The following is a 26,788-nucleotide window of genomic DNA, read 5'->3' on the forward strand; positions in this document are numbered from 1 at the left end:
ATATATATATAAAAAGTAACCCAATAAAATACCAATAAGGAGGCTATATACAGGGGGTACCGGTACCGAGTCAATGTGCAGGGGTACAGGTTAGTCCAGGTCATTGAGGTCATATGTTCATTTGAATGGAGTAAGAGCTAAAATCTCAAATACTATGTTGAATTTTAATAGATATACTGTTCAATCAAATAAAGGCTTTACTTTTTCTAAAACTTCAGAAGTCGGTTCGATTATTGGTGGGAAACTAATGTAAACACTGTGCCAACCAACCCACACTGCGTGACTTCCAACTCCGCTGTGGGGCTGGTTGTCTCAAGTGGACAGAGTGTTTGACGGCTCATAACTCCATGTTGGAATGAGATATGAGGATGAAAGGGTCCCATTCTAACACCTTGGACTTTCTCTTCATGTCGAAATGAAATACCAACCAACCCCGGTCTCCCCTACTGCACAGGTCTATCTGGTGTATGATGTTCAATTAGCATGAAGTGTTCAACCACTTTTCTCTAGTCATGCTGAGGCATAATTGATAAGATTTGATGTTTGCCTTTGTCATGACTTAGAAATTGTGTTTTTGTCTCTTCCAGGTCCAGCACGAGGCCTTGCACATCTGTTTACCAGGAGAGAGATTGAGACCTGTCACCAGAGATAGAGTCCTGTCACCAGAGATAGAGTCCTGTCACCAGAGATAGAGTCCTGTCACCAGAGATAGAGTCCTGTCACCAGAGATAGAGTCCTGTCACCGGAGATAGAGTCCTGTCACCAGAGATTGAGCCTTGTCACCAGAGATAGAGTCCTGCCACCACAGCTACCAAGGCCTTATCTAACACTGTAGCAGAAGCTTGACAACTACAGACCGTTCCGCAGAGGAACCACCAAGCAAAGTCCATTAATAACAAAACTGACAGTTTCAGTTCTCTGGAGTAAAGGATCAGAGGTCACTGAGAGCAAGACAGAGTCCCTGCCAAGGATTATGCCAGTTTAGCCACCCTCAGCATCTCCGGCAGACAGCGACTCTAGCGGTGCTAACATAGTCCCTCTCCAGCAGTAACCATGGACGACCCATGGCAGAACAACGTGAACCAGCAGGGCACTGAGATCCACACCTACGGGGAGGGGGGCGGCCAGGAGTACCCCTACCAGGCTGACTTCCCCAAACAGGAGGGAGAGGGGGACGAGGACGCTAGGAGTGATGCCACGGAGGGTCACGATGAGGACGCAGAGGCCATGTACGAAGGAGAGTACCAGGGGATCCCCCACCCTGACGAGATCAAGGCGGCCCAGCGGGCGGCCAGGGCTGAGGCCAGGAAGAAGGCCAGGCTGGCAGCGGCGATGCCGGAGGAGGAGGACCTGGCAGAACAGTATGAGAACATCATGGAGGACTGTGGGCACGGCCGCTTCCAGTGGACCCTGTTTATCGTGCTGGGCATGGCGCTGATGGCAGATGGCGTGGACGGATTTGTGGTGGGCTTCGTGTTGCCTAGCGCTGAGAAGGACATGTGCTTATCCAACGCCAACAAGGGCATGCTGGGTAAGTAACAGGTCAAAGTCCGGTAGCTTTGGGGGCGGTTCAATAAAACCTGGTGTTATGGAACACTTTCTGAGAATGGTTCTTCTGAACTGTTTAAGATAGTCTCTACATAATAATAAATACACTCTATTGGACGGACTGCTGGCTGCTTCCATCATACAGTAAGTATATCATTGGATAATGTGGCAGCTATTTACTATGGAGGACTAAAAGTGCCACAATTAAATAAATAAATACACCATTAAATAATTACTTAAATGTGTCATTAATTAATTAAAATTAGAATTAAATACATAAATGTGTTATTAAATGTGTCATTAATTAATTCAAATACCGATTCATTTTATGTAAAATACATATATAATAATTTCACTATTTACATTTGCATTTCATGGTCCTGCGTTGGAGTGCTTCCTGAATTACTTAAAACTGTCAAACTGACCCATCAAAAGTTGGTAGGCGGAACCTAACGCCTGATTGGTTACCCTCTGCATCAAGCCAAGACAAATCAATTCCGGATAATGTCAGCAGGTCCTGCTTCTACATCCTCTGCTAAGTTTAAAATGTCTCTAACCAACTCCCTGGAAAGTTCACGGAGATCCTCCATTGTCTCTATCCAGGTTGGCCTACTCTACTTCAGACCAAAGCAATGGATCAGACTAGATTCGCGTTAGCCCCGCCCACTGACTTTGATGGGTCAGTTTGACAGTTTTAAGTAATTCATGAATCACTGCAATGCAGGATCATGAAATGTAAATGTAAATAGTGAAATAATTATATATGTATTTTACATAAAATGAATCGGTATTTGAATTAATTAATGATACATTTAATTACACATTTATGTATTTAATTCTAATTTTAATTAATTAATGACACATTTAAGTAATTATTTAATGGTGTATTTATTTATTTAATTGTGGCACTTTTAGTCCTCCATAATTTACTGCCAATATCACAGCATCACAACAGAATGATTACAGCATCCTGCTGGAGTGAGCAGTGACAGCGAGACAGACTAATGGTCCACCTGGTAGTCAACTCACCTGGCTTCTGTTAACATGCTGAAGAAGGCCTGTGTTCGGCCAATCAGAGAGTCTGCTCTGTAGTGTTGAGCATGTAGCTGTCAGTCAAACACCATGGGGTCCTTCTGTCTCTGACACCGATGAAGACGCCTAAGGCCTGACTAAAATGAAGACAATATCTGCTTGCACAAAGGAGAAGTAGGCCTACCTAGCTCTAAAATGATCAAAGCCTCAGTTTTTCTTGATCTTCAGCAAAATTAGCTTTGACTCAAGAGGCAGATATCTGTTTAATACCTTGGGGATCCAGCTATAGCTATAGCTCATAACACTGGCCTGCCAAAGCACCGACACAGGTAGCTTAGTGGTTAAGAGCGTTGTGCCAGTAACGGAAAAGTCGCTGGTTCTAATCCCCGAGCTGAATAGGTGAAAAGTCTGTTGATGTGCCCTTGAGCAAGGCACTTAACCCTAATTGCTCTGGATAAGAGCGTCTGCTAAATGACTAAAATGTAATGTAACGCTGCACCCTGTTTTAACAGAACACACGGAACACTGTGAAGTGAAGCCATTCCATGTTGTCTGCTTGCCATATTAGTCTACAGTTATCAGTTATGATGCCATCACCCAAAACGTTTTATAGCATTGGGGATGTTATCACATGACATTATTGTGTTGCAACCTTTTTTAGTCCAAAACCAACCTGCTGCTGCTTCTGTAGCCCATATGGTTCCCCTGTTGCAGGGAAGGAGAGTAGTCCTGACAGCTGAGTTCACAAGACCCTGACAACAGAACACATCCATTCATTGTGTTTCTCACCCCCAGGCCCTCCAACTGAGTTCACAAGACCCCGACAACAGAACACATCCATTCATTGTGTTTCTCACCCCCAGGCCCTCCAACTGAGTTCACAAGACCCTGACAACAGAACACATCCATTCATTGTGTTTCTCACCCCCAGGCCCTCCAACTGAGTTCACAAGACCCTGACAACAGAACACATCCATTCATTGTGTTTCTCACCCCCAGGCCCTCCAACTGAGTTCACAAGACCCCGACAACAGAACACATCCATTCATTGTGTTTCTCACCAGCTGTGACTGGGCTGTGACCTGGTTGAAGGCTAACTGTGACGCCTGAGGCCTGGTACAAAGGACATAACGTTTGGAGCGGGTAGCGTTTCGAAGGATACTAATCCACAGGGAGGTGCACTGACAGCACACCACAGCAACACACGCCTCTAGTCTAAGCTAAGCTGCTTACTCCACTGTAATTAGGGCTGTAGTATAAACCTAGGAGATTGGAGGACTGAGAGATATTTACTGTAGCTGCTTCTAGCAACCAGGTCTATTGAAATACACTAGCGCTGCTTTCAATTGGATTGGGTTGCACAAAAAAACTGTCAGTGGGAAGCCAGAAGAGAAATACAATTAAATGTCAACTTCCTGTGCCTCTGGTGGTGGGCAGAGCAGTTGGTCATTATAGGAATTTGAGACAAAATATCGAAAGGATCGTATTATTAAACTTCCTCTCTGCTTACCTCATGTCAAAATAAAAGTCCTGCATGTGCGCCATATGTGTGCACAAAAAAAGGAATACGTTGTGGGGGACTTTTATTTTGACATGAGGTAAGCAGAGAGGAAGTGGGTCTCCAGCAGACCCACGTTTGGAACGTCTGTTTAATAATACGATCCTCAAATACCCCCGTCATAATGACCAACCTTCCTGCCCACCGCCAGAGTTAAAATATAATTATATTTCACTTCTGGCTTCCCACGGACTGTTTTTGTGCAACCCAATACAATCGACAGCAACGCTAGAGTTGGTAAATACACCCACGTTACTAAAAGCGCCTATACGTACTGCTAGTGTTGGTAAATACACCCACGTTACTAAAAGCACCTATACATACTGCTAGTGTTGGTAAATACACCCACGTTACTAAAAGCGCCTATACATACTGCTAGTGTTGGTAAATACACCCACGTTACTAAAAGCACCTATACATACTGCTAGTGTTGGTAAATACACCCATGTTACTAAAAGCACCTATACATACTGCTAGTGTTGGTAAATACACCCACGTTACTAAAAGCGCCTATACGTACTGCTAGTGTTGGTAAATACACCCACGTTACTAAAAGCACCTATACATACTGCTAGTGTTGGTAAATACACCCACGTTACTAAAAGCGCCTATACGTACTGCTAGTGTTGGTAAATACACCCACGTTACTAAAAGCACCTATACATACTGCTAGTGTTGGTAAATACACCCACGTTACTAAAAGCACCTATACATACTGCTAGGGTTGGTAAATACACCCACGTTACTAAAAGCACCTATACATACTGCTAGGGTTGGTAAATACACCCACGTTACTAAAAGCACCTATACATACTGCTAGTGTTGGTAAATACACCCACGTTACTAAAAGCGCCTATACGTACTGCTAGTGTTGGTAAATACACCCACGTTACTAAAAGCACCTATACATACTGCTAGTGTTGGTAAATACACCCACGTTACTAAAAGCACCTATACATACTGCTAGGGTTGGTAAATACACCCACGTTACTAAAAGCACCTATACATACTGCTAGTGTTGGTAAATACACCCACGTTACTAAAAGCACCTATACATACTGCTAGTGTTGGTAAATACACCCACGTTACTAAAAGCACCTATACATACTGCTAGTGTTGGTAAATACACCCACGTTACTAAAAGCACCTATACATACTGCTAGTGTTGGTAAATACACCCACGTTACTAAAAGCACCTATACATACTGCTAGGGTTGGTAAATACACCCACGTTACTAAAAGCACCTATACATACTGCTAGTGTTGGTAAGAAAGAAATGTTGCTGGCATGGGAGAGGGGGAGATGATTTTCTCTCACTTCAGCTCAAAAATAGCCGCCATGTTTTCCTAAATATTTTAGAAAGGCAGACTGAGGTGATCACGACCAACATTTGATTGGAGGATTCCAAAAAATGTTGGCGCTGCCAATCAAAATTAAAAAGTTGCTCATTTTCTATCTAAAATAGTTGCAGCAACAATTGCTGGCAACATTGCTGTCAACATTGCTCGGTAATATTGCTCGGTAATATTGCTCGGCAACATTGCTCGGTAATATTGCCAATGTATCATGGCCTTAAGAGGGCCGGCCCAGTACTGAACGATACCTGGTGATGGATACAAGAGTATAATGAAAAGTCTATAATATGCATGGCCTTTATAATGTACTGTATATTATGGTGTAATAAAACAGATGGCTGAATCCATAGGCTTTCATCTCTATAATACTCACCATCACCTAGGAATCATTTTGTTAGTGTGTTGACATCCAAATGGATACCTCCATATTCATTTAGAAGTTGTTGTTTTAACCCAGACATGTCACTGTGTATTGCTAGATTATGTCACTGTGCTTTGACTTCACACACACTTAAAACCCCCAAAATATAACATAGATATTGCTTCGTAACTCAGGTTTCATTTCAGTGACTGTGGGGAATTCACAGGTTTTTTGTAAGGATATCTTGAATAAGGGCTTTCCCTTCATCCTAACTAAGTAAGAACAGGTCAATAGGTCAACATGTCAGAGTGATCCTCCTAGTGGAGGAGTGGAGATCCACTGGACTATGGGCCTTGAGCCACTGGGTAAAGACTGGCAGAACATCATTACTGTACTATGGGCCTTGAGCCACTGGGTAAAGACTGGCAGAACATCATTACTGTACTATGGGCCTTGAGCCACTGGGTAAAGTCTGGCAGAACATCATTACTGTACTATGGGCCTTGAGCCACTGGGTAAAGACTGGCAGAACATCATTACTGTACTATGGGCCTTGAGCCACTGGGTAAAGTCTGGCAGAACATCATTACTGTACTATGGGCCTTGAGCCACTGGGTAAAGTCTGGCAGAACATCATTACTGTACTATGGGCCTTGAGCCACTGGGTAAAGTCTGGCAGAACATCATTACTGTACTATGGGCCTTGAGCCACTGGGTAAAGTCTGGCAGAACATCATTACTGTACTATGGGCCTTGAGCCACTGGGTAAAGTCTAGCAGAACATCACTACTGTACTATGGGCCTTGAGCCACTGGGTAAAGTCTGGCAGAACATCATTACTGTACTATGGGCCTTGAGCCACTGGGTAAAGTCTGGCAGAACATCATTACTGTACTATGGGCCTTGAGCCACTGGGTAAAGTCTGGCAGAACATCATTACTGTACTATGGGCCTTGAGCCACTGGGTAAAGTCTGACAGAACATCATTACTGTACTATGGGCCTTGAGCCACTGGGTAAAGTCTGGCAGAACATCATTACTGTACTATGGGCCTTGAGCCACTGGGTAAAGTCTGGCAGAACATCATTACTGTATTATGGGCCTTGAGCCACTGGGTAAAGTCTGGCAGAACATCATTACTGTACTATGGGCCTTGAGCCACTGGGTAAAGTATGGCAGAACATCATTACTGTACTATGGGCCTTGAGCCACTGGGTAAAGTCTGGTAGAACATCATTACTGTACTATGGACCTTGAGCCACTGGGTAAAGTCTGGCAGAACATCATTACTGTACTATGGGCCTTGAGCCACTGGGTAAAGTCTGGCAGAGCATCATTACTGTACTATGGGCATTGAGCCACTGGGTAAAGTCTGGCAGAACATCATTACTGTACTATGGGCCTTGAGCCACTGGGTAAAGTCTGGCAGAACATCATTACTGTACTATGGGCCTTGAGCCACTGGGTAAAGTCTGATAGAACATCATTACTGTACTATGGGCCTTGAGCCACTGGGTAAAGTCTGGCAGAACATCATTACTGTACTATGGGCCTTGAGCCACTGGGTAAAGTCTGGCAGAACATCATTACTGTACTATGGGCATTGAGCCACTGGGTAAAGTCTGGCAGAACATCATTACTGTACTATGGGCCTTGAGCCACTGGGTAAAGTCTGATAGAACATCATTACTGTACTATGGGCCTTGAGCCACTGGGTAACGTCTGGCAGAACATCATTACTGTACTATGGGCCTTGAGCCACTGGGTAACGTCTAGCAGAACATCACTACTGTACTATGGGCCTTGAGCCACTGGGTAAAGTCTGGCAGAACATCATTACTGTACTATGGGCCTTGAGCCACTGGGTAAAGTCTGGCAGAACATCATTACTGTACTATGGGCCTTGAGCCACTGGGTAAAGTCTGGCAGAACATCATTACTGTACTATGGGCCTTGAGCCACTGGGTAAAGTCTGGCAGAACATCATTACTGTATTATGGGCCTTGAGCCACTGGGTAAAGTCTGGCAGAACATCATTACTGTACTATGGGCCTTGAGCCACTGGGTAAAGTATGGCAGAACATCATTACTGTACTATGGGCCTTGAGCCACTGGGTAAAGTCTGGTAGAACATCATTACTGTACTATGGGCCTTGAGCCACTGGGTAAAGTCTGGCAGAACATCATTACTGTACTATGGGCCTTGAGCCACTGGGTAAAGTCTGGCAGAACATCATTACTGTACTATGGGCCTTGAGCCACTGGGTAAAGTCTGGCAGAACATCATTACTGTACTATGGGCGTATTTGACAGACTGACAGGAGAATGAGACTAGGTGTGGGTATGATATACTGTCCGTCTGTCTGTCTGTCTGTCTGTCTGTCTGTCTCTGTTTATGTCCCTGGCAGTACTTATACCATTGTCTCTCTCTCTCTCTCTCTCACTCTCTCTCTCGCTCTCTCTCTCTCTCTCTCCCTCAACCTCTCCCTCGCTCTCGCTCTCTCCCTCTCGCTCTCTCCCTCTCTCTCTCTCTCTCTCTCTCTCTCTCTCTCTCTCTCTCTCTCTCTCTCTCTGTCTGTCTGTCTGTCTGTCTGTCTGTCTGTCTGTCTGTCTGTCTGTCTGTCTGTCTGTCTGTCTGTCTGTCTGTCTGTCTGTCTGATTCTCTCTCTCTCTCTCTCTCACTCTCTCTCTCTCTCTGTCTCTCTCTCTTTCTCTCTCTCTCTCTCTGTGTTAAAAGGTCTGTTGGTGTACGTGTCGATGATGGTGGGGGCATTCGTCTGGGGTAGCCTGGCGGATAAGATGGGCCGTAGGAAATGTCTGATCTACTGTCTGGCCATCGACTGTGTCTTCAGCTTCCTGTCCTGCTTTGCTCAGGGATACGGATTCTTCATTTTCTTCAGGATCTGCTCCGGCTTCGGGTAAGATGAGACTGTCGTTGAGATGGAGAAAGAGATTAAGAGAGAGATGGCGAGAGATGGATGGAGAGAGAGGGATGGAGAGAGAGGGATGGGTAGAGGGATGGAGAGAGGGATGGAGAGAGATGGAGAGAGAGGGATGGAGAGAGAGAGATGGAGAGAGAGGGATGGAGAGAGATGGATGGAGAGAGGGATGGGGAGAGAGGGATGGAGAGAGAGGGATGGAGAGAGAGGGATGGAGAGAGAGGGATGGAGAGGGGATTGAGAGAGAGATGGAGAGAGAGGGATGGAGAGAGAGAGATGGAGAGGGGCTGGATAGGGGATTGAGAGAGAGATGGAGAGGGGCTGGAGAGGGGAATGAGAGATAGATGTTAGATGGATATAACGGGTATTTGTGACTGGCTGGCCGACCGGTCAATTAAATGTTCCTGGAGCGTGTTGAAAGGAATAAGGAAGTCCCTGATGCAGTGATGTCTTTTGGGTCAGTCAGCCTTATGGGGTGATCACCACCACCTCCTCACCTCCTTAACATAATGGTCATAAGACACACTTCTTTCATAATCATTACTGCAGGCTAGCACTGTCTGGCAGACGCCCTGAGCCCAGCCAAGGCACCAAGATTGTAACGTCATGTCCGAGTCCCAAATGGCACCCTATGCCCTATGTAGTGCACTTCCGATGGGCCCTGGTCAAAAGTATTGCATTACATAGGGAATAGGGTGCCATTTGGACACACATCGTAACAGAACCCTTTACCCGAGCCAAATAGAACAGTCCCATGTTGGTTATAAGGCAACATCCACAGAACAGGCAGAAAAGACAACTGAAGAGGAATCACACCCCATTTCAGTGTTTGAACATTTCTGCTGATGTTAAAGAATATATTGACCGTGTTTAAATGTCTGTAATGTCTCCTGTATTGTTCCACCAGGATCGGAGGGACTATCCCGATAGTATACACCTACTTTGCAGAGTTCCTCCAGTTGGATAAGAGAGGGGAGCACCTTAGCTGGCTGTGTATGTTCTGGATGTTGGGTGGACTCTATGCCTCCTTCACCGCCTGGGGAATCATCCCACACTACGGTACGAAGACATAATGCTGTTCTGGAATACTTGACTCATTTCATAGTAGATGAATTGAGCAGTTTGGGCTTGACCTGACCAAGCCCTGATGGAGGCCATGCACTCTTTGAGCTCAACTATAACGTCACCCAGCAGGTAATGGCCCTGGCTGTGCCGTTGCTGTTGTTGTTGTTGATGGTGATGGTGATGGTGGTGATGATGAGGATGATGATGGTGGTGATGGTGAGGATGGTGATGATGGTGATCGTGATGGTGAGGATGGTGATCAAATCAAATCAAATCCAATCAAATGTTATTGGTCACATGCGCCGAATACAACAGGTGCAGACATTACAGTGAAATGCTTACTTACAGCCCTTAACCAACAGTGCATTTATTTTTAACAAAAAAAGTAAAAATAAAACAACAACAAAAAAAGTGTTGAGAAAAAAAAGAGCAGAAGTAAAATAAAATAACAGTAGGGAGGCTATATATACAGGGGGGTACCGTTGCAGAGTCAATGTGCGGGGGCACCGGCTAGTTGAGGTAGTTGAAGTAATATGTACATGTGGGTAGAGTTAAAGTGACTATGCATAAATAATTAACAGAGTAGCAGCAGCGTAAAAAGGATGGGGTGGGGGGGCAGTGCAAATAGTCCGGGTAGCCATGATTAGCTGTTCAGGAGTCTTATGGCTTGGGGGTAGAAGCTGTTGAGAAGTCTTTTGGACCTAGACTTGGCACTCTGGTACCGCTTGCCGTGTGGTAGCAGAGAGAACAGTCTATGACTAGGGTGGCTGGAGTCTTTGACAATTTTGAGGGCCTTCCTCTGACACCGCCTGGTATAGAGGTCCTGGATGGCAGGAAGCTTGGCCCCAGTGATGTACTGGGCCGTACGCACTACCCTCTGTAGTGCCTTGCGGTCGGAGGCCAAGCAGTTGCCATACCAGGCGGTGATGCAACCAGTCAGGATGCTCTCGATGGTGCAGCTGTATAATTTTTTGAGGATCTGAGGACCCATGCCAAATCTTTTCAGTCTCCTGAGGGGGAATAGGCTTTGTCGTGCCCTCTTCACGACTGTCTTGGTGTGTTTGGACCATGATAGTTTGTTGGTGTCATGAGCCTCTCACTCCACCGGGTTACCACCTTAATTTTCTTCCACTCTGCTCACCACTCTCTCTACTCAGCCTAACTAGCTCCACCTGTCCCTGCTCTGCTCTGCTCTAATTACTCTGCCAGCTGCGCTGCATTACCCACTACCTCTCCCAGTATTTAAGGCCCTGTCTTTCAGCTCTCCGGTGTCAGATCGTCTGCAAAGCTCACACCCGGAACCTGTTTGCTCGCGCTTCTGGCTCACCCTGGTTTTGTGACCCCGGTCCTGCCTGAATTTTTGGATACTCTTCTGCCCCAGGAGATCCAGACCTGCTTCTGCCATAACGACTCCTGACTACTCTTCAATCCCGGTAACTCTGACCAGCCTTCTGCCTTGCTACTACGTATTTTGGATTTCCCTTGAACTGTACTGCTGCCTTGTTTCATTCCGCCCTGTTGTGTCTGTGTCTCCCCCCCCCCAGGACTTCTGGACCACCCACCACCGGCTTCATAGGACGCATCGCTGCCACTGGGGGGGGCACAGACCCAGCACATTGGACGGGATCCCTGTTACCCCTGGAGCCTTCATTCACTCCCTACTTCCCTTTTCCCTTAAGTTTTAATAAACTTTCTGGTGTGACGCAATTGTGGTCCTCTGGTCGTCTGTCTGAACCGTGACAGTACGATCTGACCATTATGGACTCAGCGCACACTTTCCCCGACATGGAAACCGATGAGCATGAGCAGCAGTTCCAGCAGCAGCAACAACAACTCGCCATGATCATTCAACTCCTCACCAACCTTACCCCAGCCAGTCTGCCCACCAGCCCTGCCCCCGAGTTACCTGCCCCGGTCATTGCAGCCGCTGCTCCGGAACCCAAGATTGGAAACCCCGAGCGGTTCAACGGCGATTCAACCCAGGTCCGGCCATTCCTGACTAGCTGCCGACTTCAGTTCTCCTTGCAGCCAAGGACCTTCGCCACGGAGGGGGCTAAAGTTGGGTATGCCATCACTCACCTGACGGGCCGAGCTCGACTCTGGGGAACAGCAGAGTTCGAACGTCAAACCCCCGCATGTGCAACCTTCGACCTGTTTGCTGAGGAGATGCTGAAGGTGTTTGACCTGGATTCACCAACCGCAGAGGCGTCTCGTGAACTGTTCAGTATTCGACAAGGCAGACGTACAGTCGCAGACCATTCCATCGACTTCCGAACCCTGGCTAGACAAAGTTCTTGGAACACACCATCGTTGGTGGACGCGTTCTTCCATAGTTTGGCTGACTATATCAAGGACGAGTTGGTCTCCCATGAACTGCCTTCCACTCTTGATGAAGCCATCGCACTGACTGTCAGGATCGACAGAAGGATACAGACCCGTCGTCGTGAGAGGGGGCGCCAAGGTCCACCTACTACCGGCATTCGGAGAGATCCGACTGGGCTCCTGTCATCTACTGCCACTCACCCAGGTCAGCTTGATCAGTCTGAGCCTATGGAGATTGGGCGAGCCTCTCTCACTCCTGCAGAGCGCCAGCGCCGCTTCACCTCAAACCTCTGCCTCTATTGTGGAGGTGATGGACATCGTGTGGTAACCTGCCCTTTAAAGGGCCGAAGCTCACCGGGCATAGGGGGAGTCCGGTTGAGTTCAAGGACCATCCAGTCCTCCGACCGCAAACCCCTGCTGCAAGTTCACCTCCGCCTCTCTGACTCAACTCACACCCTGGCTGCTCTGGTGGATTCTGGCGCCGAAGCCAACATAATGGACATCAAGCTGGCACGCCAACTGGGACTGGAGAACCTCCGTTTGACACCTCCTATTCCTGCCCGGGCACTGGACGGACACTTACTCGGATCGGTCACTCATGTCACGGCCCCGGTCTCGATGGGTCTGTCCGGAAACCATCAAGAAACTATCCAGTTTCACCTGCTCCCCTCTCCAGGCCAACCCCTCATCCTGGGTTACCCATGGCTCCGCCGGCACAACCCTCAGCTCGACTGGGTGACCGGGGTGATCAGGGAGTGGGGAGAGGACTGCCACCGAACCTGCCTGCTTGCTGCCGCACTACCCCCTCGGCCAGTACCTACTAACTCCGCTCCTGACCTCTCCAATGTCCCAGAATGCTACCATGGTCTCAGAGAGGTGTTTAACAAAGCAAGAGCCACATCTCTGCCCCCTCACCGACCGTACGACTGTGCCATCGACCTCCTCCCTGGAACAGCCCCTCCAAAGGGTCGTCTTTATTCGTTGTCTGCTCCTGAAAGAAAGTCCATGGAGGACTACATCAATGGCTCTCTGTCCGCAGGATTAATCCGTTCATCTTCATCTCCTGCTGGTGCTGGCTTCTTCTTTGTGGGGAAGAAGGACGGATCTCTTCGCCCCTGCATCGACTACAGGGGACTCAACGACATCACAGTGAAAAACCGTTACCCTCTGCCTCTGCTCACCTCTGCTTTTGAGTTGCTCCAGGGAGCCACTGTTTTTACCAAGTTGGATCTCAGAAACGCTTACCACCTAGTGCGGATCCGGGAGGGAGATGAATGGAAAACCGCATTCAATACACCAACAGGCCACTACGAGTATCTGGTTATGCCTTTTGGCCTCACCAATGCTCCTGCTGTGTTCCAGGCTCTAGTGAATGATGTACTGCGGGACATGTTAAACAAGTTTGTCTTCGTTTACCTGGATGACATCTTAATCTACTCCAGAAACCTGTCTGAACACACCCGCCATGTCCAGCAAGTCCTTCATCGCCTTCTGGAGAATTCCCTCTACGCCAAGGCAGAGAAATGTGAGTTTCACGTCAAGACAGTGGCCTTCCTGGGGTACATAGTGGCAGAGGGAAGTATCCAAATGGATCCTGCCAAAGTATCAGCAGTCACTTCATGGCCAGTTCCGGAGAACAGAAAGAAGCTGCAACAGTTTCTGGGGTTTGCTAACTTCTATAGAAAGTTTATCCGGAACTACAGTACCGTTGCTGCCCCTCTCACTGCTCTAACCAGCACCAAGCAACCCTTCACCTGGACCCCAGCAGCCGACAAAGCCTTCAGTACCCTCAAGGTGAGGTTCACCTCCGCTCCCATCCTCCAGATGCCTGATGTGGACCGGCAATTCATTGTGGAGGTGGACGCCTCGGATGTGGGAGTTGGTGCTGTGATTTCTCAGTGGGCTGCGGAGGATAGGAAGCTCCATCCCTGTGCCTTTTTCTCACGTCGGTTGTCCCCCTCTGAGTGCAATTACGACATAGGGAACCGTGAGCTGCTGGCTGTGAAGCTTGCCTTGGAGGAGTGGCGTCACTGGCTGGAGGGGTCCACCATTCCATTTCTCGTTTGGACCGATCATAAGAACTTGGAGTACATCCGCACGGCCAAACGGTTGAACTCCAGGCAGTCCCGCTGGGCCCTGTTCTTCACCAGGTTTAATTTCACTCTGTCATACCGGCCTGGATCACGTAACACCAAGCCAGACGCCCTCTCCCGTCAATTCCAGAAGGATGACACCCCCTCCAAGGACCCTGTGTCGATTCTGCCAAGTCCCTGCATCGTTGCAGCTCTGACCTGGGCTGTTGAGGAACAGGTGCTGGAGGCTCTCCGTAACCAGCCAGGTCCCAGCACTTGCCCAGCTGACCGCCTTTTTGTCCCCGAAGACCTGAGGTCCCAGGTCGTTCAGTGGGGACATGACTCCCGCCTAGCTTGTCACCCTGGCTCCACCCGCACTTACAACCTGCTCGCCCAGAGGTTCTGGTGGCCCTCTCTGAGAAAGGATGTACGGGAATTCGTCCAAGCCTGCCCCATCTGCAACCAACACAAGTCGTCCTGCCAGCCCCCAGCCGGATTGCTGCAGCCCCTGCCTGTGCCCAGACGTCCCTGGTCTCACATCGCCCTTGACTTTGTCACGGGGCTGCCCCCTTCAAGGGGCATGACCGTCATTCTCACCATAGTTGACCGTTTCAGCAAGATGGCACACTTCATTCCCCTCCCCAAGCTCCCAACCGCCAAGGAGACCGCCCAGGTGGTCCTGGAACACGTCTTCCGGATCCACGGACTGCCAAAGGATGTAGTTTCTGACCGTGGTCCACAATTCTCCTCCGCTTTTTGGAAGGAGTTCTGTCACCTGCTGGGAGCCACAGTCAGTCTGACTTCCGGATTCCATCCCCAATCCAATGGGCAGTCAGAGCGGGCTAATCAGGAGCTCGAGAAGGCACTGCGATGCATGACTTCACGCAACCCCCACTCCTGGTCGCAGCAATTGACATGGGTGGAGTACGCACACAATTCTCTGACCTGCTCTGCCATCGGTATGTCCCCTTTCCAATGTGTTTATGGATACCAGCCTCCTCTATTTGCCAGCCAGGAAGAGGAGGTTACTTGCCCATCTGCACTTGCTTTTGCCCGTCGATGTCGCCGCACCTGGTCACAAGCCCGAGCCACACTCCTCAGATCCGTTGCCAGCTACACTACCGGGGCCAACCGTCGGAGAATTCCTGCTCCCACCTACCATGTTGGTCAAAGGGTGTGGTTGTCATCGAAGAACCTGCCACTCAGGGTGGAGTCGCAGAAGCTGGCACCTCGGTTCATTGGCCCATTCCCTATCATAAGAGTGATTAGCCCAACTGCTGTCCGGCTCCAACTGCCTAATTCCCTGAGGGTGCACCCCACTTTCCATGTGTCTAAGATTAAGCCCATCCATGAGAGTCCGCTGGTCCCTGCTGCGCCTTGTCCTCCTCCTCCACGGCTCGTCGATGGTGGTCTGGTTTACACCGTCCGCCGCCTGCTTCGGTCCAGACGGAGGGGTAGGGGTCTCCAGTACCTCATTGACTGGGAGGGCTATGGACCTGAGGAAAGGACCTGGGTGCCAGCTAGTCGGATTGTGGATAGGACTCTCATCACCGCTTTCCACCAACGGCATCCTGATCAACCTGCAATCCGTAGGGGCCGCCCCAGAGGGGTCCCTAACCGTCCTGCCCGCTCGGCTTCCTGTCCTGTGCCTGATCCTGTCTCGGGACCTGTCCCATCTCCCGACCACGGCCCTCCGGCTTCCTCCGAGGATGAGGACGTTCACTCGGACCGTTCGGAGGAGTTCTAGCCCTCCTCCGGCTCCCCTCCTCCCGCCCGGCGTGGTGTTGCTCTTGGGACTTCTGGGGCCGTCCCTTGGGGGGGGGGTTCTGTCATGAGCCTCTCACTCCACCGGGTTACCACCTTAATTTTCTTCCACTCTGCTCACCACTCTCTCTACTCAGCCTAACTAGCTCCACCTGTCCCTGCTCTGCTCTGCTCTAATTACTCTGCCAGCTGCGCTGCATTACCCACTACCTCTCCCAGTATTTAAGGCCCTGTCTTTCAGCTCTCCGGTGTCAGATCGTCTGCAAAGCTCACACCCGGAACCTGTTTGCTCGCGCTTCTGGCTCACCCTGGTTTTGTGACCCCGGTCCTGCCTGAATTTTTGGATACTCTTCTGCCCCAGGAGATCCAGACCTGCTTCTGCCATAACGACTCCTGACTACTCTTCAATCCCGGTAACTCTGACCAGCCTTCTGCCTTGCTACTACGTATTTTGGATTTCCCTTGAACTGTACTGCTGCCTTGTTTCATTCCGCCCTGTTGTGTCTGTGTCTCCCCCCCCCCCAGGACTTCTGGACCACCCACCACCGGCTTCATAGGACGCATCGCTGCCACTGGGGGGGGCACAGACCCAGCACATTGGACGGGATCCCTGTTACCCCTGGAGCCTTCATTCACTCCCTACTTCCCTTTTCCCTTAAGTTTTAATAAACTTTCTGGTGTGACGCAATTGTGGTCCTCTGGTCGTCTGTCTGAACCGTGACAGTTGGTGATGTGGACACCAAGGAACTTGAAGCTCTCAACCTGTTCCACTACAGCCCCGTCGATGAGAATGGGGGCGTGCTCAGTCCTCTTTTTTTTCCTGTAGTCCACAATCATCTCCTTTGTCTTGGTCACGTTGAGGGAGAGGTTGTTGTCCTGGCACCACACGGCCAGGTCTCTGACCTCCTCCCTATAGGCTGTCTCATCGTTGTCGGTGATCAGGCCTACCACTGTTGTGTCGTCGGCAAACTTAATGATGGTGTTGGAGTCGTGCCTGGCCATGCAGTCATGGGTGAACAGAGAGTACAGGAGGGGACTGAGCACGCACCCCTGAGGGGCCCCCGTGTTGAGGATCAGTGTGGCAGATGTGTTGTTACCTACCCTTACCACCTGGGGGCGGCCCGTCAGGAAGTCCAGGATCCAGTTGCAGAGGGAGGTGTTTAGTCCCAGGATCCTTAGCTTAGTGATGGTGAGGATGGTGATGGTGAGGATGGTGATGATGGTGATGGTGATGATGTTGATGATGGTGATGATATGATGGTGATGGTGAGGATGGTGATTATTATTATTATTGTTGTTGATGTATGTTGTTGTTGTTGCAGGCTGGGGCTTCAGCCTGGGGACTGAGTACCAGATCCACGGATGGAGAGTATTCATCCTGGTCTGTATGTTTCCAGCCATTATTGCCCTCGTCGGACTGGTCTTCATGCCAGAAAGCCCACGCTTCCTCCTTCAGGTAACAGAAAATGTGTGTGTTTGTGTGTGTGTGTGTGTGTGTGTGAGTGTGTGTCTTAGTGTGTGCGTGCATGCGTGTGTGTACAGTATTAAACTTTTTTTTACCCCATAGGAGAACCCTTTTTGGTTCCAGGTAGAACTCTTTTGGGTTCCATGTAGAATCCTCTGTGAAAATGGTTCTACCTGGAACCAAAATGGTTCTACCTGGAACCAAAAGGGTTCTACCTGGAAGCAAAAGAGTTCTACCTGGAACCCAAAAGGGTTCGACCTGGAACCAAAAGAGTTCTACCTGGAACCCAAAAGGGTTCGACCTGGAACCAAAAGAGTTCTACCTGGAACCAAAAAGGGTTCTACCTGGAACCAAAAGAGTTCTACCTGGAACCCAAAAGGGTTCGACCTGGAACCAAAAGAGTTCTACCTGGAACCAAAAAGGGTTCGACCTGGAACCAAAAGAGTTCTACCTGGAACCCAAAAGGGTTCGACCTGGAACCAAAAGAGTTCTACCTGGAACCAAAAAGGGTTCTACCTGGAACCAAAAGGGTTTCTCCTATGGGGACAGCCGAAGAACCCTTTTAGGTTCTAGATAGCACCTTTTTTTCTAAGAGTTTACCTGCATATTACCACTTTCTATGGCATTGTATATTCCAGTAGCTGCATGTGATAGGCTGACAGCTGTTTCTGTCTGTCTCTGTCAGAATGGGAGACATGACGAGGCCTGGATGATTCTGAGGCAGGTCCATGATACCAACTGGAAGGCCAAGGGAGAACCAGAGAGGGTGTTCACCGTGAGTACAACTCTACTCTCATCTAGTACACTACAGTCATAAAGACCATCATCACTATTAGTTCTATATCAATGTGATGTTATATAATCACTATTAGTTATATATCAATGTGATGTTATATAATCACTATTAGTTATATATCAATGTGATGTTATATAATCACTATTAGTTATATATCAATGTGATGTTATATAATCACTATTAGTTCTTTATCAATGTGATGTTATATAATCACTATTAGTTCTATATCAATGTGATGTTATATAATCACTATTAGTTCTTTATCAATGTGATGTTATATAATCACTATTAGTTCTATATCAATGTGATGTTATATAATCACTATTAGTTCTATATTAATGTGATGTTATATAATCACTATTAGTTCTATATCAATGTGATGTTATATAATCACTATTAGTTCTATATCAATGTGATGTTATCACTATTAGTTCTATATCAATGTGATGTTATCACTATTAGTTCTATATCAATGTGATGTTATATAATCCCTCCTGTCAGGTGTCCAACATCGCGACTCCTAAGACCCAGGAGGATGAGTTCATTGAGATCCAGAGTGACACTGGCACAGCCTTCCAGCGCTGGACCGTCAGACACACCAACCTGCTCAAACAGGTAACATATAGTAGTGAATTCAGGGGGGAGCCCCGACCGGGAGTCGGATCGGTGTCCAGCGACAGTCAACCCAACCCCTTAGCCATTACCCCAAGAGATCCTCAGTCAACCCAACCCCTTAGCCATTACCCCAAGAGATCCTCAGTCAACCCAACCCCTTAGCCATTACCCCAAGAGATCCTCAGTCAACCCAACACCTTAGCCATTACCCCAAGAGATCCTCAGTCAACCCAACCCCTTAGCCATTACCCCAAGAGATCCTCAGTCAACCCAACCCCTTAGCCATTACCCCAAGAGATCCTCAGTCAACCCAACCCCTTAGCCATTACCCCAAGAGAGACTCAGTCAACCCAACCCCTTAGCCATTACCCCAAGAGAGACTCAGTCAACCCAACCCCTTAGCCATTACCCCAAGAGATCCTCAGTCAACCCAACCCCTTAGCCATAACCCCAAGAGATCCTCAGTCAACCCAACCCCTTAGCCATTACCCCAAGAGATCCTCAGTCAACCCAACCCCTTAGCCATTACCCCAAGAGATCCTCAGTCAACCCAACCCCTTAGCCATTACCCCAAGAGATCCTCAGTCAACCCAACCCCTTAGCCATTACCCCAAGAGAGCCTCAGTCAACCCAACCCCTTAGCCATTACCCCAAGAGATCCTCAGTCAACCCAACCCCTTAGCCATTACCCCAAGAGATCCTCAGTCAACCCAACCCCTTAGCCATTACCCCAAGAGATCCTCAGTCAACCCAACCCCTTAGCCATTACCCCAAGAGATCCTCAGTCAACCCAACCCCTTAGCCATTACCCCAAGAGATCCTCAGTCAACCCAACCCCTTAGCCATTACCCCAAGAGATCCTAACCCCTATTAGGACACTAGGTGTTGAATTCAGATTGCCACAATACATATTCTTGACATGATTCAAAATGTTCTAAAGTTTTTGAAAATCATCAATAGCACTGCTCATAAGACAGTTGAAAACTGTCAATAACACTGCTCATAAGAGTGTTGAAAACTGTCAATAACACTGCTCATAAGAGTGTTGAAAACTGTCAATAACACTGCTCATAAGAGTGTTGAAAACTGTCAATAGCACTGCTCATAAGAGTGTTGAAAACTGTCAATAACACTGCTCATAAGAGTGTTGAAAACTGTCAATAACACTGCTCATAAGAGTGTTGAAAACTGTCAATAACACTGCTCATAAGAGTGTATCTGAACCAGGAGGATGACTTGTTGGTGCTGTTGCCTCCATGTTTCCAGGTAATGCAGAACGTGATGTCCCTGGCAGCACCAGACCTCAGACTGCAGGGTCTGTTCCTGGCTATCGTCTGGTTCACCATGGCCTTCAGGTAAACAAACAGTACTAACCTTTTGTTGTGAGTATATTCAACAACCCCCCCTGTTATTCCATCAGGTGATCCTAAACCAATACAGGACATATCCAATCCAGTCAAAGCAATCCAGATCACGAACGTCTGCATATCTAAAACTTAAACATGATTGCTTGCTACCACTAGAGAGCACTGTTCAGTCTCTATGGATGTGTCAATCATGATGGATGACTGTTCCTTCTGTGTCTCAGCTACCACGGGCTGTCGGTGTGATGGATGACTGTTCCTTCTGTGTTTCAGCTACCACGGGCTGTCGGTGTGATGGATGACTGTTCCTTCTGTGTTTCAGCTACCACGGGCTGTCGGTGTGGTTCCCTGACATGATCAAGTACATGCAATATGAGGAGTACGAGTCCAAGGTGAAACTCTTCCATCAAGAACGAGTCGAGCGATTCCACTTCAACTTCTCCCTGGTCAACCAGATCCACAAAGAGGGAGAATACATCCACGACAAGTATGTCACAGGGATGACAATATGGGATATTATGACTGGACAACTAGTATGTCACAGTGATGACAATATGGGATATTATGACTGGACAACTAGTATGTCACAGTGATGACAATATGGGATATTATGACTGGACAACTAGTATGTCACAGTGATGACAATATGGGATATTATGACTGGACAACTAGTATGACACAGTGATGACAATATGGGATATTATGACTGGACAACTAGTATGTCACAGTGATGACAATATGGGATATTATGACTGGACAACTAGTATGACACAGTGATGACAATATGGGATATTATGACTGGACAACTAGTATGTCACAGTGATGACAATATGGGATATTATGACTGGACAACTAGTATGACACAGTGATGACAATATGGGATATTATGACTGGACAACTAGTATGTCACAGGGATGTCAGATGTCTTTACTGAAGCAGGGTTGTTCTCTCTTATCTAGGTTCATGAATATAGAGATCAAGTCGGTGAAGTTTGAAGATTCCCTGTTTGAGAACTGTTACTTTGAGGACATCAGGTCGACCAACACGTACTTTGAGAACTGCACCATCAAGAACACAGTCTTCTATAACACAGGTAGGTGACACAGGTATGCTCTCAGGAGGACCGCCACAGGTAGGTGACACAGGTATGCTCTCAGGAGGACCGCCACAGGTAGGCTCTCAGGAGGACCGCCACAGGTAGGCTCTCAGGAGGACCGCCACAGGTAGGTGACACAGGTAGGCTCTCATGAGGACCGCCACAGGTAGGTGACACAGGTAGGCTCTCATGAGGACCGCCACAGGTAGGCTCTCATGAGGACCGCCACAGGTAGGCTCTCAGGAGGACCGCCACAGGTAGGTGACACAGGTAGGCTCTCATGAGGACCGCCACAGGTAGGTGACACAGGTAGGCTCTCATGAGGACCGCCACAGGTAGGTGTCATACATTTACATTTACGTCATTTAGCAGACACTCTTATCCAGAGCCACTTACAAATTGGTGCATTCACCTTATGATAGCCAGTGGGACAACCACTTTTTTTTGTGGGGGTGGGGTGGGGGGGCGGTATAAGGATTACTTTTATCCTATCCCAGGTATTCCTTAAAGAGGTAGGGTTTCAAGTGTCTCCGGAAGGTGGTCAGTGACTCCGCTGTCCTGGCGTCGTGAGGGAGCTTGTTCCACCATTGGGGTGCCAGAGCAGCGAACAGTTTTGACTGGGCTGAGCGGGAACTGTGCTTCCGCAGAGGTATCATATCTGATATCACATATCTGATGTGGAACCCCTGTGCAAGGATTCTCACAAATCAATCAATTTGTCCCTGATTCCATAGAGGGACGAGACATGTCCCCCTTGCTGTTCACCTTAGCCGTTGAACCTCTTTCTGAGACTATCCGGATGTGTGAGGTGCATTATGTATGTGATGTACAGTGCATTCGGAAAGTATTCAGACCCCTTGACTTTTTCCACATTATGTTATGTTACGGCCTTATTCTAAAATAGCTTAAATAAAAAAAGAATCCTCATCAATCTACACACAATACCTCATAATGACAAAGCGGAAACAGGTTTTTATACATTTACATAAGAATTCCGAGCCTTTGCTATGAGACTCTAAATTGAGCTCAGGTGCATTCTGTTTCCATTGATCATCCTTGAAATGTTTCTACAACTTGATTGGAGTCCACCTGTGGAAGATTCAACTGATTGGACATGATTTGGAAAGGCACACACCTGTCTATATAAGGTCCCAAAGTTGACAGTGCATGTCAGATCAAAAACCAAGCCATGAGGTTAAAGGAATTGTCCGCAGAGCTCCGAAACATGATTGTGTCGAGGCACAGATCTGGGGAAGGGTACCAAAACATTTCTGCAGCATTGAAGGTCCCCAAGAACACAGTGGCCTCCATCATTCTTAAATGGAAGAAGTTTGGAACCACCAACACTCTTCCTAGAGCTGGCCGCCCGGCCAAACTGAGCAATCGGGGGAGAAGGACCTTGGTCAGGGAGGTGACCGAGAACCCGATGTTCACTCTGACAGAGCTCCAGAGTTCCTCTATAGAGATGGGAGAACCTTCCAGAAGAACAACCATCTCTGCAGCACTCCACCAATCAGGCCTTTATTGTAGAGTGGCCAGACGGAAGCCACTCCTCAGTAAAAGGCACATAACAGCCCGTTTGGAGTTTGCCAAAAGGCACCTAAAGGACTCTCAGACCATGAAAAACAAAATTCTCTAGTCTGATGAAACCAAGATTGAACTCTTTGGCCTGAATGCCAAGCGTCACGTCTGGAGGAAACCAGCAACCATCCCTACGGGATGCCAAGAGTGTGCAAAGCTGTCATCAAGGCAAAGAGTGGCTATTTGAAGAATTTCAAATATAAAATAAATGTTGATTTGTTTAACCACTTTTTTGGTTACTACATGATTCCATATGTGTTATTTCAGAGTTTTGATGTCTTCACTATTATTCTACAATGTAAAAAGTTGATCAAATAAAGAAAAACCTTTGAATGAGTAGGTGTGTCCAAACCTTTGACTGGTACTGTATATTTTCTTAATTAATTCCTTAGGTTTGTGTGTTTTAGGTATATGTTGTGAAATTGTTAGATGTTACTTGTTAGATATTACTGCACTGTCGGAGCTAGAAGCACAAGCATTTCGCTACACCCGCTATAACATCTGCTAAACACGGGTATGTGACCAATAAAATTTGATTTGATTTAGATTGATGAGGGGATAAAACTATTTAATCAATTTTAGAATAAGGCTGTAACGTAACAAAATGTGGAAAAAGTTAAGGGGTCTGAATACTTTTCGAATGCACTGTATATGTGATGTGGACATTGAACAGACCACTCACAGATCCCCTATGATCTCATTTTGAATTTTCCTTGTCTCTGTGATTGGCAGACCTTTGGGAAGACTCCAAGTTTAAAGACTGTCGGATGGAGAATGCAACGTTCCTCCATCCGAAGAAAGGCTGCCATCTAAACTTCCAGGAGGAGAATGACATGGTCATCTACATGGTCAGCTTTCTGGGGAGCCTAGCAACCCTGCCGGGCAACATCCTGTCAGCCCTCTTCATGGACAAGATAGGAAGGATAAAGATTATAGGTGAGGGAAGTGAGGACATGTACGGCTCCATGGGGAGTAGTCAATGGCACAAAACAAACTGAAAATATGTCAGCAGCTCTGATATCATTCTCTCTCTGTCTCCCCTCTCTCTGTCTCCCCTCTGTCTCTCTCTCTGTCTCCCCTCTCTCTGTCTCCCCTCTGTCTCTCTCTCTCTCTGTCTCTCTCTCTCTCTCTCTGTCTCCCCTCTGTCTCTCTCTCTGTCTCCCCTCTCTCTCTCTCTCTCTCTCTCTCTCTCTCTCTCTCTCTCTGTCTCCCCTCGGTCTCTCTCTCTCTCTCTCTCTCTCTCTCTCTCTCTCTCTCTCTGTCTCCCCTCTCTCTCTCTCTCTGTCTCCCCTCTGTCTCTCTCTCTCTCTCTCTCTCTGTCTCTCTCTGTCTCCCCTCTCTCTCTCTGTCTCTCTCTCTGTCTCTCTCCCCCCCCCCTCTCTCTCTCTCTCTCTCTCTCTCTCTCTCTCTCTCTCTCTCTCTCTCTCTCTCTCTCTCTCTCTCTCTCTCTCTCTCTCTCTCTCTCTCTGTCTCCCTCTGTCTCTCTCTCTGTCTCCCCTCTGTCTCTCTCTCTCTCTCTCTCTGTCTCTCTCTGTCTCCCTCTCTCTCTCTCTGTCTCTCTCTCTGTCTCTCTCTCTCCCCCCCCTCTCTCTCTCTCTCTCTCTCTCTCTCTCTCTCTCTCTCTCTCTCTCTCTGTCTCTCTCTCTCTCTCTGTCTCCCCCCCCTCTCTCTGTCCTCCAGGTGGTTCTATGCTGATATCAGCAGCTTGTACGTTCCTCCTGCTACTCAGCTTCAGTCAGGGGGCAGTTATATTATTTCAGTGCCTCTTCTACGCTACCAGCGTCGCTGCCTGGAACGGACTGGAGGTTATCACAGTAGAAATCTACCCTTCTGATAAAAGGTACAGAGAACCACAATCACAATCCCCATGTCAATGTCCTGATATCAGACTGATGTCTGGGGTGTTCACGATGAGGGATTTAGGTTGTTTCAAATTGATCCAGGTTGTTTTTACTCAGACACCTGTGAGCCATTCAAAACCTCCCGACCCACCAGTTGAGAACCACTGTTGTAAACTGTCCTTAAAGCACCCGTCTTAAACCCCACTGATGACTCTTCCTCTCTCTTCCTCAGATGCACAGCGTTCGGAGTGCTGAACGGTACCTGTAAGCTGGCAGCCATCATTGGCAGCGTCATCTTTGCCAAGTTCATCGGCATCACAAAGATCATCCCCATTTTCCTGGCATTCGCAGCGCTGGTCTGTGGAGGCCTGCTGGCCACTAAACTGCCCGACACACGGGAGAAGATCCTGGAGTGAAAACAGCCAAACATCTACAGCATCAAGGGTTTGCAAGATTCCTGTAGCTTTCCAAAATTCCCAGGTTTTCAAGAAATCTTGGTTGGAGGATTCCCGGATTTCCTGCTTAAACGTGGGAATTTGGGGAAAGTTAGCGGAATTTTGCAAATCTTTACAGCGTCACGGCCAAATAAAGCTGTCTGTACATATGGGTTGGTCCAGTTGGGAGAGAGACTTTCACATGCGATGTGAGCCGTGTGTGACAGAATAGGGGCTGGGTTTTCTGTTCCCATGGTGATGTGAGCCGTGTGTGACAGAATAGGGGCTGGGTTTTCTGTTCCCACGGCGATGTGAAGAACGTGTGGTACCCTCATCAAGACATGTCACCATTTTACATTGTTTGAAATTGTGTTTTTCTTCTGTACACCTTAAAATGCCGTCCCATTAGTGGAGGAGACATCACTCTTTATTTGGTATGTTTGATTTGTGTTTAAATGATTTGAAATGAAAATAAAGAATATGTGCTTTGATTTCAAAACAAACTATTCAGGAAAGGTATTGTTATGGGCATTGGATTGGCATTTGGGTTGGAATTCAAGACGGCTAAGGTTTCAATGTACTGCTATTGTACGATTCAGAACCAATGTTCCATTTTCCTTGTTCCATTCCATTTTGTGATAAGAACTTCCATCTCCGGCAGCTCTGTGTTTGAATTGGAACATTTCCTCTTTGCTCTTTACCTTTCACCTGGTCATGACACTGAATGTGGTTCAGAATCCCCTCCATTCTAGATACTGATTTTATTAAATCCTGTCTTGTTTGTGTTCTGTCTCTCCTTTTCAAGTTGAGCTGTGTTCTAGATACTGATTCTATTAAATCCTGTCTTGTTTGAGTTGAAGCTCTCCTTTTCCAGTAGATATTGATTATATTAAATCCTGTCTTGTTTGTATTCAGTCTTTCCTTTTCCAGTAGAGATGTGTTCTAGATACTGATTTTATTAAATCCTGTCTTGTTTGTGTTCAGTCTCTTCTTTTCCAGTAGATATTGATTTTATTAAATCCTGTCTTGTTTGTGTTCTGTCTCTCCTTTTCAAGTTGAGCTGTGTTCTAGATACTGATTCTATTAAATCCTGTCTTGTTTGAGTTGAAGCTCTCCTTTTCCAGTAGATATTGATTATATTAAATCCTGTCTTGTTTGTATTCAGTCTCTTCTTTTCCAGTAGAGCTGTGTTCTAGATAGTGATTATATTAAATCCTGTCTTGTTTGTGTTCAGTCTCTTCTTTTCCAGTAGAGCTGTGTTCTAGATAGTGATTATATTAAATCCTGTCTTGTTTGTGTTCAGTCTCTTCTTTTCCAGTAGAGCTGTGTTCTAGATAGTGATTATATTAAATCCTGTCTTGTTTGTGTTCAGTCTCTTCTTTTCCAGTAGAGCTCTGTTCTAGATAGTGATTATATTAAATCCTGTCTTGTTTGTGTTCAGTCTCTTCTTTTCCAGTAGAGCTGTGTTCTAGATAGTGATTATATTAAATCCTGTCTTGTTTGTGTTCAGTCTCTTCTTTTCCAGTAGAGCTGTGTTCTAGATAGTGATTATATTAAATCCTGTCTTGTTTGTGTTCAG

At 47.4% G+C, this 26,788-nt stretch overlaps 1 protein-coding gene across 1 annotated transcript; it reads left to right on the top strand.

Annotated features, from left to right (window-relative positions):
- Positions 1-1,053: 1,053 nt before the first annotated feature.
- LOC311124906 (synaptic vesicle glycoprotein 2B-like) lies at positions 1,054-25,191 on the top strand (the record flags this gene model as incomplete). The annotated part of the gene is made up of 12 exons (XM_084199003.1): positions 1,054-1,531; positions 8,593-8,773; positions 9,702-9,853; positions 17,340-17,473; positions 18,168-18,257; positions 18,780-18,893; positions 20,160-20,248; positions 20,580-20,744; positions 21,217-21,350; positions 23,667-23,870; positions 24,615-24,774; positions 25,008-25,191. 12 exons carry the CDS (start codon positions 1,054-1,056, stop codon positions 25,189-25,191), a joined length of 2,085 nt encoding a protein of 694 aa, XP_084055129.1.
- Between the last annotated feature and the right edge of the window lie 1,597 nt (positions 25,192-26,788).

The sequence above is a fragment of the Coregonus lavaretus genome, assembly GCF_964263955.1.
Source record: "Coregonus lavaretus genome assembly, contig: HAP1_SCAFFOLD_284, whole genome shotgun sequence".
Classification (NCBI taxonomy): Eukaryota; Metazoa; Chordata; class Actinopteri; order Salmoniformes; family Salmonidae; genus Coregonus; species Coregonus lavaretus.